This window comes from Cryptomeria japonica, chromosome 10 (assembly GCF_030272615.1).
Source record: "Cryptomeria japonica chromosome 10, Sugi_1.0, whole genome shotgun sequence".
In the NCBI taxonomy this organism is placed as follows: domain Eukaryota; kingdom Viridiplantae; phylum Streptophyta; class Pinopsida; order Cupressales; family Cupressaceae; genus Cryptomeria; species Cryptomeria japonica.
In genome coordinates, this window is record NC_081414.1 from 278,160,833 (window position 1) to 278,181,887 (window position 21,055).

General features: G+C 34.7%; 1 protein-coding gene across 3 annotated transcripts in view; it reads right to left on the reverse strand.

The window, feature by feature from the left end:
• Nucleotides 1-350: 350 nt before the first annotated feature.
• The window catches only part of LOC131040678 (MADS-box transcription factor 23), a 181,785-nt gene continuing 161,080 nt past the window's right edge, over nt 351-21,055 (reverse strand). The window contains exons 6-8 of one of the 3 annotated variants that reach the window (XM_059213623.1): nt 1,290-1,331; nt 1,029-1,198; nt 351-934 (exon numbers count right to left, since the gene is read on the reverse strand). In XM_059213623.1, the coding sequence (XP_059069606.1) occupies nt 922-934; nt 1,029-1,198; nt 1,290-1,331 (225 nt within the window). In that variant the 3' untranslated portion in view covers nt 351-921. The remainder of the gene's footprint in view (nt 935-1,028; nt 1,199-1,289; nt 1,332-21,055) is intronic. The other 2 variants (XM_059213622.1, XM_057973629.2) reach the window with 2 other exon arrangements.

The following is a 21,055-nucleotide window of genomic DNA, read 5'->3' on the forward strand; positions in this document are numbered from 1 at the left end:
AACTATTGTCTAACTCACACATAATAACAAGTTCATATATTATTATATTTACATTCCAATCCAGAAATAATTTCATACAATTCAACACAAGACTTGGGCTCAAATACATATCTTAACAATCATTACCCAAATTTCTTATAAAACAATATTCTCCTTCTCACCTACCCACAACCCTCCCTCTACTATATCAATAGTTCAGATCTTTAGACATGGAATATAAAATCAGATATATGAAAACCCTTGTCAACGAAATACATGTCATGAAATCAGAATTAAGATCGCAGCTTTCAAGTCGAAGCCAACTACTTGAATCCATGATTTTATTCTAATCTTAATATTCGTGACATATAAAATTACCGTTCTCTGTCAAAAACTATTTAATATCATGATCATTACATAAAACGGTCCTTATCATAATTCAGGTCATAAGGCCCTTAAAATGCACTCCGATTGCTAAGCTTTCTACAAAAGTCGCGAACCACTGATTATTACTATTGAGAACAATTAAAAGATGCATAGGGAATATTTATTAACTAATTTTATAATTATAGTTTATATGATTCAATAGTTGATGGTTTCAGAAAATCACGTTGTTTGAAAGGTTGATTTAGCATGATTCTCAATTTGAACGTAAGCTTGTTTAAAATTAGAAATAATACGAATTAATAAAATCTCTTCAAGATTCTAACTGTGTTGGTACAAGCTAGGAATCTATCATCATTTTCCAGCCAAGAATATGAGTTGAATCACATGCCTCCGTCTTCTAAGGAATCTACCAATTATTAATCAGCAAAGGATATGATTGAATCAGAAGCGTTGATATACTCTTCTATAATGAATACATGTTTTTGATGAAAAGATAATAAGTTGAAACTTTCAAATACTCTCAATTTTCTTTCGTGACTGGATACTAAACAGGTATCAAATCGACAACCTGAAACAGCAAACGGATTCTTATAGTTATCTTATCAATCAACGAATAATGCCCAATAAATCCAATCAAGTAGAATAAAAACTGAGTAGCCTACCCCAAATGTAGGTTAGTGTCTGAAAGCTCGTTGTCTTGAATGCTTTCTTTGTGTTGGCTCATTGGTAGGTGAGAATCATGTATAACTTCAGATGATTGAGGATGATCACTAGTTTCCAAGGGCTCTATCAACACGAATTCTTTTGTAGTATTATTCTTAAATTTGGAAATCTGTTTCAACACGCAGACAAACCTTTGTTTAATCAATCAGAAGAAATACAGTGAAAAGAAACATAAATGTCAATTTGAGAAAAATAGGTACCTCTAGGTGAAGTCTGGTATTCTCCTCTTCAATTTGGTTTCCCTGCTTACAACGCAAATGAGCCAAGGAAACATTCAATGTATGTATCAGTAAATTAAATAATTTTATTTGAGTAAAAAGAACCTCTTTCATATCTTTATCTATAAGATTCAACTGGCAATATTCTATATCGATCAAATAAATCACCATTGAAGGAAAATGTGTTAAAACAATATTCTTTTGTCTATTTTAATTTTCAAACGATTTTTCGTATTACTTGTGTTTAATGTGTAGATTAACGTTGAAAATAGCATTTAACCTCCATTCTCTATATCTAGGGTCAATTGATAGGTCTGGTGGAATACAATTTTGGCTTAGTTTCATTGCAATAGATATCTAGCTTGGGTTAAAATTTCTGTATCAAAATCACAAAAGATTAAAAGTGTCCTCTTCTTATGGCTAAAACATAATGGAGATCTCAGCGCAGATTTCTCGAAGCTAAAACATATTAGAAATCTATGGTATGTTTAATTACAATTAAGAAGTAACATTATCGATATGTTGAATTTTTTTAATAAAATTGTATGATAAATGTCTCTTTTTTGAATAAGAAAGGTAGAGATATATGCAATTTAAGTTTAATGATATTAGATATCCTAGAATTTATTTAAAGAAAATGTTTAAATTTAATTGTAAATCACCATGAAATTTTATTTTGAAAGAGATGTATTTGTAAGTAATAGTTCCTTGGAATTAGATAAACATCTAGAGAAGATAACGTAAAATTAAAGTTTAAAAAATATGTGCATAATATTTTTTTAAGTTGACATTAAATCAATAGATAATTATAATATTTATATATGCTAATAATTATAATTATATAGTTCTCACTTATATCTGCAAGTTGTTAAAGGTATTACTAATCCAAAGCTAAAATAAGAGAAGAAAGAGATTCACCTTTAAAGTTCACAACCCCTAGATTTGATGATGTTGTTCAAGTCAGCCTTCATGCATAAGGTCTTAAGGCTTGGAGATATATTTTTTGAGTACTTACAAGTTGTTTCATATTTTGTTCAGTTGACTTTTTAATTAAATATTTAGTAGTAAATGTGACTTTTTATTAGTTTTTAATTGTTATAACATATAATTTGAAATCTTATGTGTTAAAACTATTTTGCTATTATTTAATGGTAAATGTTTTTTCATATCCTTGTAAATATATCTTTCTTTCTTCTCTATACAATTTTTTGACAATTTTTTTTTACAGATATCAGTTTCTTAAATTATATGATAAAAAATAAAAGTTAGAAAACAATTAATTCTAAAATAAATGCTTCTAAAATTAAAGAAATAACTGCTGAAAGGTAGCCAAGCAACAGTTCTATTACTTAACTCCTAGAGGCTAGAACTATTGGTAGTCTCTAATGAATTAAATAAATATACTGATTCAATTTTAAGACATTAAATAATAGTAATATACAAGTTTGTGTATTTCACATAAAATTTCAAATGACCATATCTTAATTGCCACAAATTATTTACCATCCCAAGTATATAGATCCAACTCTGCATCTAGTAATTTGTCATCCTACTTCAGATCCACATATGTGGAATTTACCCATACCATTTCCTAGGTACAAAATAAGGCCCTTTTCATGCATTCAGACCTAAGACTTAGAATTTTGAATTTAATTTACTTAAAAGAAACACATGTTTGATATTATGTTTCATATTTTTACTGCTTCTTATGAGCTGACTTAAGCACAAATTATTTCAAATTGCATTCTAGATTATTTTTCCTATTCACTATTACCAGAGATGAAATACCAATGAAATTCAAATTAGAATATCATAGAAGGGTTAGACCATCATAGTAGGATCAAATGGTATCTTACTTATATCATCATCCTAGGATATTATCTAGGAACATCCAAGTAGACAAGCTGTTCGCATCAACAGAAAATAATAATTTATTTTCTTCTTATTTGTATGAATAGTTTTGATTTTTATTTTCATGTGAACCATTATCAACTCATTTTTAAAATTTGAATTGAGTATCGTAATACATTTGATCTATAAGTAGAAGACTATGAAAAAGTTAAGAGGTACATGAAATTAAATCATTTAAATGATATGAGGCTGCTCAACTAATTGAGAAAGTAAGACAAGTGAATGGAATCTGGGAAGTAGCGCTAAGTAGAAGATGGAGAATTGTAAAAGAGTGGAACGAATAGACCAAAAATAAAAATTAAAAATCTTGTTGCTGTAGTGTCAAAAAAAGAAGAAGAGTTAAGGTGCGTTAAAAACATAGAGCATATTTTAAGCAAGAAAAGGTTATAATCTTGCTGTTAATCTAACACAAGGGAAGAAGATAGCGTTGGAAGAACAAGGAAACAGGGTGCCAGTATAGACATGAGTTGGCAGCTTTAACAAAGGTTGTTGCGCAGGAAGGGATGATTGAGAGTTTCGCATAAGAGATAGGTTGAAAGATTTGAAAATAGACAGAGTGATTCAGTCAGAAACCAAGAGAAAACCAGATGAGGAAAGACATTGGCTGCACAATAAGAGGAAATGTATGTGAAGAAATTTGAAGGGCACTGTGAACAAAGAAATATGTAATGTTATGATTCCTGGCAAAAATTTAAATTGAAATAAGTTGAATTTATTTCTATTGAAATTTGAAATAAGAGTTCTGCAGCAGCAAATTTACTTAGTTTGATAAGACTTGCGTCAATTGGTATCAAAGCAGGTTTGTTTGTGTTAAGAAGATCTATAGGTAGCCAATATGGCGTACATAGGGCAGGACTCAGAGGCGTGAAGCCTGAACTTGCAGAGGCAATTAGGGTTCTGGTAGCTCAAATAGATGCAATGGAGATGGCCTAGAGAAGAGGGGCTATATAGAGGATATCAGTGAAGATGAGGAAGAGCAGACATTGGGTTAGGTTCAAAGCTATGAAAAGAGATAGAGCAGTTCAGTAAGAAAACAAGAGAACCAGATAAGGAATGACATTGGTTGCACAATAAAAGAAAATGTAAGTGAAGAAATTTCAAGGGCACCGTGAACAAAGAAATATGTAATGTTATGATTCCTTGAAAACTTTTAAATTGAAATGACTTGAACTGTATATTGAACTGTGTAAATTTGAAATTTGAAGCAAGAGTTCTGCAGCTGCAAATTTACTCAGTCTGATAAGACTCAGTAATTTGTCTTGCATCAACATATTGCATGCTTGCGTACTCTACTTCTATCACTTCTTTTGTGCATTAGCATCTACTTTCATGAAATATTTTTATCATTGCCATATTGAGGCTAAGACCAACTATTATAAGCAAGAGCATTAAAATCAGGAAAGCGTTTCCAAACTTCTTAGAAAATTTGATTATCATATCTCTCAATACTTCGTATGTCTATGGGCAATAGCACATCTAGTGTTTTTGATTAAGATAAACAGGTTTTACAGGAACTCCAAATCCATCCAAAAAATAAACACAGTAATCAAAGTCTAATCAACCATTAAACAACAGAAGAAATAAGGGACTAACCCCAAAGCAGAAAACCACAAAAAAACAGACTTAAACAAGACGCACGAGCAAAACAAACTAAGAAAGAGCTTTCATAAGCTCAGCATTCTTCTGGATCGCTTTATTATTAATCTCCTGGAATTCCTCCATAGCACACCTAATGTTATAGCATGTAGTTGAATTTTAAATTATAATTTAACTAAAATCCAAGTTATGATTCAATTAATGACTATTATTTCCTCCAATCATTCATTGTATCCTAACATTCCTTCTGAATGCAAGGATAGCATAATTTAGTATCTCCACCTTCTTTCTACGCAAGAATTGCAGAAAGTACTACTATAAGTCATTAAAGTAAAAATTAAAGATCTAAAGCACATTAAATTATAGGTAAAATCATCATCCTTCATTGTAGTCTTCTTCCTTTTGGTTAGGTCTTGGTTTATTTCCCTGTTTTCTCATTCTTTAAATCTAAATAATCTTAAATTCCTTTTCTAATTATCTAAAATTGTTACTATAAAATCTACCTCAAATCTAAAAATTTGTTTCATATACCCCTTGTTTACATCCCTTTCGTGATCCTTATCATATCATATTTGACTTGTTCTCTATGTTTTACTATTTTTTAATCCATTTGAAACCAATTTCCTCTCCTACAACCCTCATAAAATTGCATACACTTTCCATTATTATTATTGGCATGAAAACAATGTCTTACTTAGCTAGTTCGTTACCTATGTCCTATTCACACTTATTACATAATTTTACTCAGGGTACACACAGGATAGTTATCACTTTATGTCTCAAGTCATAAGATTAAGACACATCATAATCTTATGTAGTTAAATGCTCACCTTGGCCCATTTGAGCAAGGGGTTCCTTTGCTAATCATGATCCATTGTAAACTTCATTTGCATCCTTTGGTAAAATAACATTTTTCTCTCATAGCTGATCTCTTTCGTGCTTTTATAGAAATTTGTATCTTGTTAGTAGCAACCAAGAAGGAAGATTGAGGGGTGGGGGGGGAATCAGTCTTCACTGGATCAACAAATTTAACTACAAAAATAGATTTGATAAATTGCAGTAATAAGACAGATAAGCAAATTGAAAGCATAACACATAACACCAAGATTTTTGACATGGAAAACCTGGTTAAGGGAAAAACCACGGTGGGAACCTACCCACAGTAAGATGATAATGTGCAGTAGTATGTGAAAATATTACAATGGGGAATGCACAGGTATTTAGGCACGCTGCCTAGAGCTCACTACTCGAATATAATGGCCCAGAAGGCTACAACCCTCAGGGAAGTCTCACTGACTTACAACAATATTTAGACTACAATCCGAAAGAAAAGAACTGAAAGAATAACATCTCCAAATGTTTGATTACAGTCCTGGTTAAGCATAGTTGTCTGCCCTGGAACACCAATCTCTCTACAATCTCAACACCAAAGGATAAATCTCTTATTTGCACATACACCACTCTCTGATAATGTAGACACAACATCGACACCTAAATTACATGAATATACCACCTATATATACAATCCATCAACCTTAATAGCAAGGTCAACTAAACCCTCAACCCTCAATTACAAAATTACATCACACATACAACGATCGACCACCGGACCAATATAATGATTTACATAACATAACATGGACCTAATTCAAATTTCCAAATGCACAACTCCACCAGAAATCATGCCAAGATCAACCAGAACATGCTACACCACCAGGAAAACTGTGTAACATGAAAATCGTCACTGGTTCATAGAAACCACCAAATAATCGCACAACGATCAATACGGATCGACAAAGCAAATAGGAAACGACTAGGAAACACCAACATGCATGTTAGAATCATAAGTAATAGCTGCACCAATATCACTTATCAAATCTTCATTTGTCAACATCTAAAAGCTTAAGAACATAGCCAATTAGCAACTATCACGAAGAAAGATAACTTGCAGAGCACCAAATCATGATGCATCTGAAATGAAGATACACAAGACCATCCCAAGCAATATCCAAAAATCTCAGCATAAGATTTGATCACACCAGAATATACCGGAAAAAATACCGAACTCTGCAAAATAGTGATCAGCAAAGCAACACTGCAAACCGGATCAATACACATGAATATGTTGATATCAATAACAACATATTATCCTAGCAACAACAATGACCAACAATATCCAACAATCTCCCCCTTTGGCATTGATGACAACATATGAATGTGAAAAACAATCAATGCAAAGCAAGAAGATATCTCCAACAAACTCCCCTTAAGATCGGGACATATAAAGTAATTTTTCACACGATCTCTCTCTCCCTTTGACAACAATGCCAAACATCTCAAAGCAAATAATCAAACTTACTCTCTCCTAAAATACATAACCAAACTACTCCACTTGAGGAGTAATACCAACTCATCAATCTGGAAAAAAGGATAAGACTGTGAAGTCGACTGAATTGATGCAACTCAATGCATATAATTCTCAATAGGAGAGGTGTATACCTCTTACTTATCTCTCAAATAGACAAATGTATCTGCAGGCAAAGGCTTAGTGAAAATATCAACTATTTTTTCCTTTGTAGATACATACTCCAGCTTCACTTTCTCTTCACTGACTTTCTCTCTCAAGTAATGATATTTGATTGACACATGCTTAGTCTTTGAATGTTGCACCAGATTCTTTGATATGTTAATAACACTAGAATTATCACAGTATATAAGAGTAGGTTCATCATAAATAACTCTAATATCCTTCAACATTTGCTTCATCCAAACTACCCGTGTGCAGTTACTAGCAGCAACAATGTACTCAACTTCAACAATAGATAAGGACACTGAATCTTGTTTCTTACTAGCCCATGAAACCAATTTTTTACCCAAAAAGAATGCTCCACCGGTAGTGGTCTTCTGGTCATTAACATCACTAGCCCAATCTGCATCAGTGTAAGCACATAGAATGAAATCATCATTCCTTGGATACCACAAACCATAATCCACAGTTCCCTTCAAGTATGTGGATATCCTCTTCACAAGAGTGACGTGACTTTCTTTCGGATCAACTTGATATCTAGTAGCCATGCACACATCATGCATAATGTTTGACCTAGTCTGAGTAAGATGTAGCAGTCCACAAACCATAGATCTGTACAAACTCTGATTATCTTTAAGAGATTCATCATTCTTAGACAATTTACAACTAGTCACCATAGGAGTTCCAACCGGTTTGGAGTCATCTAAGCCAAACTTTTTTAGCAATTCCTTCACATACTTAGTTTGAGATATGAATATACCTTTTTCAGTCTGTGAAATCTGCAAACCTAAGAAAAATTTCATCTCACTAATCATAAACATCTCAAATTCTTTCTGCATATCACCGACAAACTTCATACTCGAGTCATCATCACCTCCAAAGATAATATCATCAACAAAGACTTAAACAATCAGGATGTTATCATTTTCTATCTTAAAGTACAAATTATTGTCAACAACACCTTTACTAAATCCCAATTTCAATAAATACTTATCTAATATAGCATACCAGGCTCTAGGGGCTTGCTTTAATCCATAAAGATCTTTTTTCAGTTTACATACCATGTTTCCATCATCTAATAATCCATTAGGTTGCTCAATGTAGACTTCTTCCTCTAGCTCACCATTCAAAAAGGTAGATTTGACATCCATCTGATATACCTTGAAATCTTTATAAGCAACATAAGCAAGCAACAATATAACAACTTCAAGTCTGGCCACTAGATAAAAAGCCTCCTCATAATCAATTTCTTCTTTCTGAGAATATCCTTTCCAAACCAGTTTAGCTTTATTTCTGACAACTTCACCGGCTTCATTCAATTTGTTTTTGAATACCCATTTAGTACCAACAAAATTTTTATCCTTAGGTCTAGGGACAAGTTCCCATGTGTTATTTTTTTCAATCTGATCTAATTCTTCTTCTATAGCTCTCATCCAACTTTCATTTTTACAAGCTTCAACAACATCTTTAGGTTCAACTTTAGAAATCAAACATACGTCTTCAACAACTAATCTTTTTCTAGTCATCACACCTTTATTCTTATCACCAATAATTTGATTTTCAGAATGGTTCAGTCTTACATACCTCAGAGTCTTCTGATTGTTCTAATTATCAAGTTTTTGCACCTCTTCACCAGTAGCAGCAACATCCGGGCTAATTGTCTCTACTAGATTATTCTGCTTAGGTTCATCAATCTGAATAGGAGCTAAAACATTATGTTGTCCATCATCATAACCACATACTCTGATACCAATTGTTAGGAGCAACCAAGAAGGAAGACTGAGAGGGGGGGGGGAGGGGGTGGAATCATTAGAAGGGGGGGGGGAATCAATCTTCACTGGATCAACAAATTTAACTACAAAAACAAATTTGATAAACTGCAGTAATAAAATAGATAAGCAAATTGAAAGCACAACACACAACACCAAGATTTTTGACGTGGAAAACCCGGTTAAGGGAAAAACCATGGTGGGAACCTACCCACAGTAAGATGATACTTTGCAATAGGATGTAAAAATATTACAATGGGGAATGCACAAGCATTCAGGCACACTGCCTAGAGCTCACTGCTCAAATATAATGGCCCAGAAGGCAACAACCCTCAGGGAAGTCTCACTGACTTACAACAAGATTCAGACTACAATCTGGAAGAAATGAACTGAAAGAATAACATTTACAAATGCCTAATTATATTTCCGATTAAGAACAATTGTCTGCCTTGCAACACCAATCTCTCTACAATCTCAAAACCGGAGGATAAATCTCTTGTTCGCACATACACCACTCTTTGATAATGCAGACAACATCGACACCTAAATTACATGAATAAATTATCTATATATACAATCCATCAACCCTGATAACAAGGTCGACTAAACCCTCAACCCTCAATTACAAAATTACATCACATGATACAAAGATCGACCATTGGACCAATATAATTATTTACATGACATAACATGGACCTAATTCAAATTCCCAAACCCACAACTCCACCAAAAATAACGCCAAGATCAACTGCAACACGCTACACCAGGAAAATCGCATAACACAAAAAATCGTCACCGGTTCATAGAAACCACCAAAAAATCACACAACGATCAATACAGATCAACAAAGAAAATAGAACACGACTAGGAAACACCAGCAAGCACGTTAGAATAATCAGTAACATTTGTACCAACACCACTTATCAAATCTTCATCTGTTAATGTCTTAAAGTTTAAGAACATAACCAATCAGCAACTGTCACGAAGAAAGATAACTTGCAAAGCACCAAATCACGATCCATCTGAAATGAAGATACACAAGACCATCCCAAGCAATATCCAAAAATATCAGCACAAGATCTGATCACACCGGAATATACCAGAGGAAATACCGAACTCTGCAAAATAGTGATCAACAAAACAACACTGCAATCCGAATCAATACACATGAATATATTGACATCAATGACAACAACATATCCTAGCAGGAGCAATGACCAACAATATCCAACAGATCCTAGGTGGCTACAATATTCATCCAAATCTTGCATGGTATATAGAATCGTATACCAACTTTTTCATGGTATGAATGTTTGTGGGGTTGTTTTTTGATAGTTTAAATTGAGAGATCAAGGTTGCAAATTATGGTAGATCTTGAAAAGTTGTGTATGGTCTTCTACTGCATCGACTAATGATTTGGAGAATAAAAAAGGCTTGATAAAAATACTAGATCTCGGGGAGGGGGTTAATTCTCTTTGTAGCTTTGTATTCTAGGTGAAAATTAGAGCTTCCTGGCATAGATCTAAACTCAACATTATGTTCATGGAGGAAAGTGATTTTTTTTTTTTGGTCTAAACCCGATATTTAAGGCCAAACCTATGATGATTTGAAGATAGGAGTTAGTTGCTAGATCCAAGAGGTAACTAAAATTCTGGAGAATTTTGGGGAAACATTGACTTTTTCGTCACTTCCAAAAGGCCAAACAACACTAACATTAATTATCAATTGGTCAAATTCGAAGCACTTGATCCAAGCCCTCTAAAAAAAATTCTCATCTTTGGTTGTCTATACAACTATACATTATCATTATTGTGCTTATGCAGCATTGGTGCAAGCACAATATGATTGGTTAAAAAATAAAAGAAAATTTTATTTTATTTTTAGAATAATAAAAGAATTGAATATTTCTATGTAACCCATGGATACACATTGAAAGAAAGAAAGAACGAAAGATTCTTTTTAGTCTATGATGTTGACCGGTTTGTATATGGGTCTACAAATGGCTTGTAGCAATAGGTCCTATACTCCTTGCGGGAGGCACCTGACTATGCTACAAATGTGGCATACGTATCTTATTCCTTGTTGGATTTGAACTTTAGATCACTCTTTCAAGAGTGCAAATTGTCCACCATTAGGCCAAGTTAGGCTGTATAGGAAGTAGCAAACCGTAGTCACCCAACTTGCGTCATGTGACATGCCTTGATAGGTGATGGTAACCCCAAAATGACCCACAGTATTGCCATACCACTAGTAGAGAGAAAAAATATTCTAGCACACCTTTAAAATTTTATTGTTGATGTAAGCAAGATTACTAGAATATTTTAAAAAGATTCCATCGCAAAGGGACTACTATGTTCGACTAATAAAATTTTGTTTTACGACATATTTCAACAACATATTTTATTCTAATTAATATTCTATTAGTACGAAAGTACTTTATCGACTATGATTGTTGATGTTAATGCTATGTTAGTGGGGCGAAAAAATTTGGTTGCCTCCTCTCATTTGCATTTTTATTTTGGAATTGAAACTTCAAATAGTCATAACTTAGTCATCTGGCCTTTTTAAGTATTATTATTTTTTATTTGGGGTAGAATTGTGTGCTCTTCATAGAGGTACAATTGATTTTGGTTCCTATTTTTAAAAAATTACATATTCTCACAAGTTTTCCTAAATGGTTGTTCTCATTTTTTAAACTTTTGAGGCTTCAATTTTACTCCAATAATATTTTTTTTGGTGTTATTTTCTTAAGTGCATTATTTTTCTTATACTTTCTGATGATATGATCAGATTGATCTCATTTTGTACATAAAATATATACTTTACGCTTGTGGCCAAATTTCGTAATGTATGACCTAGGATCAAGTTTAGTTTGTTGTTTTTTACAACAAGCACTTGTAATCACAGTGAGCATAAAGTGTCAAATCAAACTTTTTGGGGTATTGTTGATTTAGTAGATTAGGCGTTAATCTTGTGGTGGTTGATTGTATTCTTTTGCTTGTTGTGTGTTCATACCATGAGGAAATATCTAATTGAACTCCTCACTCAAAATAATTATACTTTATGGAGAAAATTGGTATAAAATTATCTCAAGGAAAAGGGTTACCTTGACTATCTAAAAATAATAATTTTTCAACCTATTAATCTAAAGAATTGACAATATGGAAGATGAAAATGCATATGTTCATTTGTCTCATCTAATTTATAATTTTATACGGAATCATGTAAAACACCTAAAAAGACTCAAGGGACTTTTGAAAAATTGGATGTTAAAATTGATAAGATTAGGAGATATCATATTGACAATGATTTGATGAATCTTGATCCAAAATGTTTAGATCGCATACAACACTATGACCCCAAAATTAAGCATCTAAGAACACAACTAAAATATTACGTTATTGTTAAATAAGATTTACAATTGATTCCTAACATGTACTCAAAGCTTAATCTTGAGTATTCAATGTTTATTTCTTAGCTTTCATACCCATTGAATTTCTAAAGGAGCACCATATGTTAATCCTAAGTTTGATGATTTTGTGAATCTTCTAATCCAAGTGGAAGAAAAATTAATTAAAATGGGTCCAACCAAATATTATATACCACAAGAAGTGGTGGCAGGTGATTAAATTGTACAAAAGGAATAGAAGAATCTTAAAACAAAAAAGAAAAAGAAGAAAAAGAAGAAAAAGAAGAAAAAGAAGAAGCTACATAAAGAATCTAATTCCTCTCCCTCTCAAGAGGAATCCTCTAAGAAGGAGAATCCTAAGTGTGCATATTGTAAGAAAACAAGACATGATGAACATCAATATTATTTAGAATGGATTGATATGTTAGAGCATTTTCTTATGAATAATCAAATCAATTTGTCTTCAACAATGTTAGTTTCTTCTTCTTCATCATCATCAAAGTTAGAGAGACATAATTGGTAAGCAAATGTTTGAGTTGGAGATTTTAATTGAGAGAGGTGGATACTTGATTTTGGAGCTTCTCATCATATAAATTCATCACAAAGTATGTTCGCTTCATTTGATTCTTGTTCATCAATACACATCGAGATGACTCACAACACATATATGCATGTTTATGGAAAGGGATCTATTGACATGGATGTTAAATAATTTAATGTGCTTTGTGTTCCTTCATTATCAACCAATATCAATTCTATCTATTATCTATCACACATTGTGGAGTAGGAAAGAGTATTGAGTACGTACAAGATTTTGATTGTTTGATATTTCCATAACAAATATATAATTGTAGTTGGTGAGGGAGATCATGAATCTTAAGTCTACAACACCTCACATTTTTCTCCTATTATTCCTTCTACTCATATACACACTATGACATCTAGTGTGCATACCATTGAGGAGGTTCAACATGCTTATTTATTCCTTGGAGTTCTTTCATCTTCACAGGTTCTAGAGACATGAATTGATATTTCATCTCCAATTAGTATTGTATTTGTTGATGCTTGTGCTACTATAGGTTTGGCTACTTATAGTTGGACATTTTATCTTTCACAGATGGCTACATGGAATTATCATTGACATACATTGTAGGTTTATATGTGGAGTTTGACATTTTATACTAAGGAGACACCATTGATTGCATTCGTCTTCCCTTTGATGAAGATATGCCTTCTTTAGTTGTTGTAAGGGAAGAATCTATCCCTCTTGTTTATTCTAGATACATTATCATTCCTCATAGATTTACATGAGTGTGGATAATTTTAAGTAGTATTTGGAGGTATCTTTATCTTTAGAGGAGATATTTTTGTCTTTGGATTGTTCCTACAATTTCTAGACTATTCTAGATTGTCACATTCATCAGTGAACTATAGAACACCCGATTTGATGGTGTCATCTTTTGGGATTCATATGGAGACACTAGAGAAATATTCAAAGAAATCACACTTTGTCCTTCTTACCTCATATTTCTTTCAAGGATGAGGAGATATTTAGCACACAATATTGGTTTTATTTCTTCCTTAGGGAAATAATATTGTTTGCCAGTATTGGATCATCTTAAGTAATTTAGTATTGAGCATTTAACATTATTGTACACGACTCTACATTGACAGTGGGAGTGGAGGGTCTGCATGCTCTCTCTTCTTCTCTCTTATGGGGGAAGATTTTCCTTGCATGGGGTTTTGTCCATCTCATTCTTCATTAAGATTATTTTATTTTTATATCTTTTGGAGAGGTGGTTTATCCCACTAGGTTTTCTCCCTTTCTCTATTTTTGAGACTTTTCATTGTATTTGTACATGGGTACTTAATATGGACTTATAGTTGGGACCCATTTTTGCATCATTTTCATCAATGTAAAACATTCTCCCTAAGTTGCACTTAAGGGGTTCTTAGTGTGAAATGGATGTTTACTTAGGTAGTTTATTCTTTTGGTTTTATTCACACTTGTTACGTAAGTTTGTTATAGGTACACACGCAAGGTAGTTATCACTTTTACGTATCAAGTCATGTAAGGTTAAGCCAAATGTCATAATCCTATGCAATTCTATGTTCACCTTGGCTTATATGACCAAGGGGTTCCTTTTTTAATTTTAATCCATTGTCATCTATCGTTTTCGTCCTTTGATAGTGTTAGTGTAAATAGTGCCATTACCTAACTAGTTAGTTGTTAACACTTTCTAGATTGACCTATTCATACATAACTTAAATGTGCTTAGGAATTTTAGTCTTTTGTCTCGCTTCATCTAGTTGAGACATGTGTACTCACTTAGCAAGATACCTATTGCATGTACATTAGCCAATTGCTCACACACTTGTCAAGTGTGCTTACAAGTGTCCCATCTTTGAGGGCGAGTCAGTTGTTGTATCCATCTTGTCTACCTCATCTAGCTTGTCTAAATATGCAAACCTCTATTTTCTTTTTTACTTAAATCTTTGATATTATTCATTTGATTTTTGGTGCTTATGAGTTGTGGTTTGGTCTTTACTTTCTAATTCTAGCTAATCCCTACATTTTACTAGAGCCATCCTAGCAAAACCGTTGCCAAATTTTTACACCAAGTTTCGTAAGATTTCCTCACAAAGTTATTTTGCAGTTTCCCTTTGTATGCATGATTTATTCTCTTTTGCATGAGCTATTGTTTTATGTTGCATGTGGTGAAGCAACTGAAAAGGTGAATTCATATTCCTACGCGGCTTCACCTATTTGGCTTCAAGGCATCAAGAGAAAAAATCAACATTGTTGGTTCACATTATTTGCTACACCTTATTTGGGCGTTTTGTTATTGCATTTTTAGAGAAAAGGCTTTGTTAAGCTAGTGCCCATGCTTTTTTGCAGTGTCATCGTAGCTTGAACCCATTGATGCTTCTTGTATGGCAAGGATGTATTGAGCTGGAGTTAAGGTTCTTGCATGCATCAGTATTTGAATATGTCAACACGCTTCCATAGCGCCACATTGATCACCTCAGGTGCCTCCTTAATTTCTCTTTTCGACATGCCAGTTTCCTTCACTGGTTGGTCAAAGCTTTTGGGAAATTGGAAGGAGCATTAATGCAAGGAATTCTTAATCTTAGTAGAGAGAGAGAAGAATTAAACAGAAAACAGATGGTTGAATGCTACAACATACAGAGAAACAATTAATATTTATTATTATTGAACATATTACATTGCCTCTATTTATTGAGGACTTTACATTTTCCAGACTAGGAGACAAAACAAAACTGACTCTCTAAGTTACAAAGTTTTCATACACGGACCACAGATAAGGAAACTGGAGAAACAGTCAACCATATTATCAGCCACCGTGGGAAACATAAACTTAACTACTAGCCTATTTAAAGGAAATGTGTCATAACATCAAACAATCAAGAGAATATGCGCACTTCAGATTTAACTGACTGCACACATGGAGGGAAGAAATTACTACTCTAACATTCCTCCTTAAGCTCTTCTACTTACAACTTCAGTATCAATTACACCTAGATTTTGTTTTAGATGCAAAATTCTTCGTAGGTAATGGCTTTGTAAAAATGTCTCCTAACTGATCTTCACATCTGCAAAATTTAAGATAGATTTCTTCCTTGCTAACTAATTCTTTTATGAAGTGGTATCTTGTATCAATATGCTTGCCCTGTTTGTGCAAAACATGATTTTTTATCAGTGCAATTGCTGATTTGTTGTCACAAAAGACTGATGTTGGCTCCTTTTGTGCTTACAATAGGTCAGTCAATATCCTTCTTAGCCATACTACTTGGCATGTTGCTGATGTTGGCTGCTACATACTCAGCTTAGCCATACTACTTGGCATGTTGTTGATGTTGGGTGCTACATACTCAGCTTCAATTGATGAGAGTGTCACTATGGCTTGCTCAGCTTCAATTGATGAGAGTGTCACTATGGCTTGCTTCTTTGATGCCCATGAGATTGGGCTTGTGAATATAACCAATCAAATCAAATTCATTAGATTTGAAATATAGAATTCCAAATTCTCTTACTCCTACAACATATCTTAGTATTCTTTTCCCAACTTGTCAATATCCTTCTTAGCCATATTACTTGGCATGTTGCTGATGTTGGCTGCTACATACTCAGCTTAGCCATATTACTTGGCATGTTGCTGATGTTGGGTGCTACATACTCAGCTTCAATTGATGTTGAGAGTGTCACTATGGCCTTCTTAGCCATATTACTTGGCATACTCAGCTTCAATTGATGTTGAGAGTGTCACTATGGCCTTCTTAGCCATATTACTTGGCATGTTGCTGATGTTGGGTGCGGGTGCTACATACTCAGCCACTATGGCCTTCTTAGCCATATTACTTGGCATGTTGCTGATGTTGGGTGCGGGTGCTACATACTCAGCTTCAATTGATGAGTGTCACTATGGCTTGCTTTTTTGATGTATTTCCAAATTCTCTTATTCCTACAACATATCTTAGTATTCTTTTCCCAACTTACCAGTGATAATCTTGAGGTGAATCCATAAAACTTGAAATTAAGCTAACACCATACATGATGTCTAACCTTGTAGAAGTAAGATACATTAGACTTCTCTTGAACAATGTGGGATCAAATTTTGACCCCTTAAACTCTTTTCTTAGTTTTGTTCCTATTACAACTGAAGTTGGTGCTGGTTTTGTACAACTATTGCTAAAATTGTTTAACTGTATCAAGTCTAGCAACTATCTCAGCAACTTGCTACACCAACGATTCTTCTTTGCTGTAGCAACTCCTTGCAGCGACTCCCCAGTAACTTCTTTTCTTCTCACAGTATGCTAACTTCAGTATGATGGTTTAAGCCTCAAATCTGCATAAATACCAAACTCTTGCTCAAATTTAAATTTCTCTAGCAGCCGGTTCTCTCCATGCTTGTCTACAGACTGCAAACTCATTATTACTCAACAATCTGATTGGCACTGACTAATAGTTTCTGAAGAATGCAAACTCATTATTACTCAACAATATTCTTTCGAAAGAAGAAATCTTTTGGAAGCAAAAATCAAGAGAGAACTGGCTCAGAATGGGGGACAAAAACACTAAGTTTTTCCATAATGTAACAAAAATCAGAAGAAGCAAGAATTGGATATCCAAATTACAAATAAAAAATAACCAAATCTCAGAGGATCCGGAGGTAATAAAGGAAGAGATTATTTCCTTCTATTCCAATCTCCTAAACAACAAAGAAGGATCTCACCTACTGGACCAAAAAAAGCTGTTGTCTGGGATCCCCAAAATTATATCAAGAGGAACAAAATTAGATGTTAAATGGGAAAATAAAAATGGAAGAATTATTCCAAGCTCTAAACTAGCTCCCTTCTGGTAAGGCACCAGGGCCGGATGGCTTCCCTGCCGATTTCTATAAGAAATGTTGGCATATCTTTGGTCAGGAACTCTCAGAAGCTCTAGAGTGCTCAAGAAGATCAGGGAAAATTCTTAAGAGGTAAATAATACCTTCTTAGCTCTCATTCCAAAGAAGGAGAAGGCAGAAAATCTTGGAGATTATAGGCCTATCTCCCTATGCAACACAGTCTATAAAATCCTCTCAAAAGTGATGACTAATAGATTGAAGCCTCTCATGAGTAGCATCATCTCAGAAGAACAGACAGGGTTTGTACCAGGCCGTTCAATTCTTGATGGAGTGATCATAGCGCAAGAAGCAATCCACACCCTCCAAAGCACAAATAGGCCAGGTATGATAATAAAGTTAGACATCACAAAAGCTTATGATAGTGTAGATTGGCGTTTTCTTTGTAAAACCATGCAATCTTTTGGCTTTGATAATCAATGGATAAATTGGGTATTTGAGTGCATCTCAACGCCCAAATTCTCAATACTGGTTAATGGAAAACCAACAGGTTTCTTTTCATCCTCAAGGGGCATTAGGCAAGGGGACCCCCTTTCTCCTTTCCTGTACATAATAATGGGGGAGGCTCTTGGACGGGCCATCAAAGCTAGCCATGCCAACCATAAGTTAGAGGGAATCAAAATAACTAAAGATTTTGTAGTTACCCATCAACAGTTCGCAGATGACAATCTTCTCTTGGGGACATCAAATGTAAAGGAAGCCACTCATCTCAATCAGATTTTAGAGATGTATGGCAGGGCTTCAGGCCAATTAAGAAATAAGGAAGACTAAAGCCTTCTTCTTCACAACTCCAATCTCATTACAGACCAGAATTCTCAGAATTCTAAATTGCAAAGAAGGATGTCTTCCATGCACTTATTTGGGCATTCCAATAGATAGAGGCCTAAGGAACTCTAAATTCTGGGACCCCTTAAAACTCAAAGTTGAAAGAAGTGCAAACTCCTGGAAGGGCAAATGGTTACCTTGGGCGGGAAGACTAGTGATGATCCAAGCAGTGATCTCGACCCTTCCAATTTACCTATTATCTATATTATCCTTAACATCTAGTGCCAATTCCTTCATAATCAAGAAGATGAGAAATTTCTTTTGGCAAAACACCGAAGAGAAGCATAAGATTGCTCTAATAGCTTGGGACAAAATTATTAAGCCCAGACCAATGGGCGGTCTAGGCATCAAGGACTTTAAATTGCAAAATTTAGCCTTAGGGGCTAAACAAGTCTAGAAATTCATCAAAAACCCTAGTGCTTCTTGGGTCAGAATGTTGGCAACAAAGTATCTCCCAGATCAGAATCATCTTAACATCCTCAGATCAGGCAATTTCCCTAAGGGGTCCAGAACATGGAACTTCATCATATCGTGTAGAAATCTGGTCTCAAATTCGATTTCTTGGGATATTCATGAGGGCTTATCTAGCCTATTTTGGGAGGACTCTTGGGGCGGTTATCCACCTCTGAAAAATCTAATCCATATCCCTGCTACAGAACACTGGTTCAAACAGAATTGGGTCTCCAGAGTTAGAGACTATCTGAAGATGGCTGACATGTCGAATCCACAAAGTTGGAAATGGAAATCAATGGAGGGCTTGCCAATTCCAAGGGATGATCTAGAAGAACTCTTAGGTCACCTAGAAGCAAGAAACATCAGCCCCAGAAGAGGAGAAGACTCTCTTATTTGGGCACTTTCCAAAACAGGACAGTATAACTCAAAAGATGGATACAAAATGCTTGTCAGCCCTGTAGAGCAGAGCAATCACAAAATCCCTCTGAAAATGTTTTGGAGTTCCAAAGTCATATCGAAAGCGGGCATCTTTGCATGGTTGGCAATCCGGAAAAAAATTCTAATTGCAAATAAGTTCACAAGAATGGGCTATGAAGGTCCTTCAAGATGCATTTTGTGTAAAGCTCAATCAGAGTCAGTGGACCATCTCCTCTTGAATTGCCCCTTTGCTTCCAATTGCTGGAGATGGCTCTATGCTAAATTGGAGCTGATCGAGCTGACCATAGCCTTGCCGAATGAAATCAACTCTCTATTCCAAAGTTGGCCCCTTCACACAAAGGAGAGCTCTTTGAGCCAAATTATGGAAGTGGCTCCATCATGCTTAATTTGGGAAATATGGAAAGAAAGGAACCGCAGGCTATTTGAAGGTAAAGCTAGGAGACATAAATCAATTCTGAAGTCAATTGAATCGGCAATAGTGGACTCAGTTAACAACAGAACAACCTTCTCTTTGGACCAGCCCAAAGTTTTTTCTTCATGGGATGAGAATATCAGTCTAAACTTACAAGGCATTATTATCCCCCCATCTTCTTGCCAAAAAATCAATGAAAGAAAAGATACAATCTGGTCCCCCCCAAAGCCGGATTGGGTAAAATTGAATTTTTATGGGGCCTCCAGAGGCAATCTTGGCCCTTCTGGAATAGGCTATGTTATCAGAGATCAAACAGGAGCAATTATTGGGAAAATGGCAAAGCCAATCCCTCTAGACACCAATAACATCGCAGAGTTCATTGCCCTGCTACTTGGCCTAAAGGACTGCATCAACCATGGCCTAAAAAATGTTTTAGTGGAAGGAGACTCGAAGATAGCAATAAATGCTATAAGGAAAAAGAAAACCCCCAACTGGAGGCTCCAGGCTTTATTGGAAAGAATCCTAGAAAATTTGAACAGTCTTGAACACTTTGAGGCAAAACATATCTATAGAGAAGCAAATGAGGTGGCGGATGCCTTATCAAAAATAGCAGCTCAAGGCACTTTCATTCACTGGTGGTCTCAGGGCATTTAACCTACTGGTAAAGCAGAACGGGCAAGTTAATAAGTTTTGCTCATACAAGGTTTGGGGCTGCTGTTTGCCAGCAAACTGGTGGTTCGTAGAATTTAAATTTGAACGCTTATTACCCGCCCTCCTTCTTGGCGGTTGATCGCAACGGCTATTTCCTTTCTCCAAATTTAAGCGTTCAGTTAAACTCGGGGCTCATGGTGGGCCTGGGCTAACTTAGCTAGCAAATTGCTAAATCAAAATTTGCCTCCACAAAAACGGGATTCTTGAAGCTCCAGCTGGAGAGCACCGTCATTCAGTCCTTTGCATGCGCTGTCCGTAGGTTAATACTTTC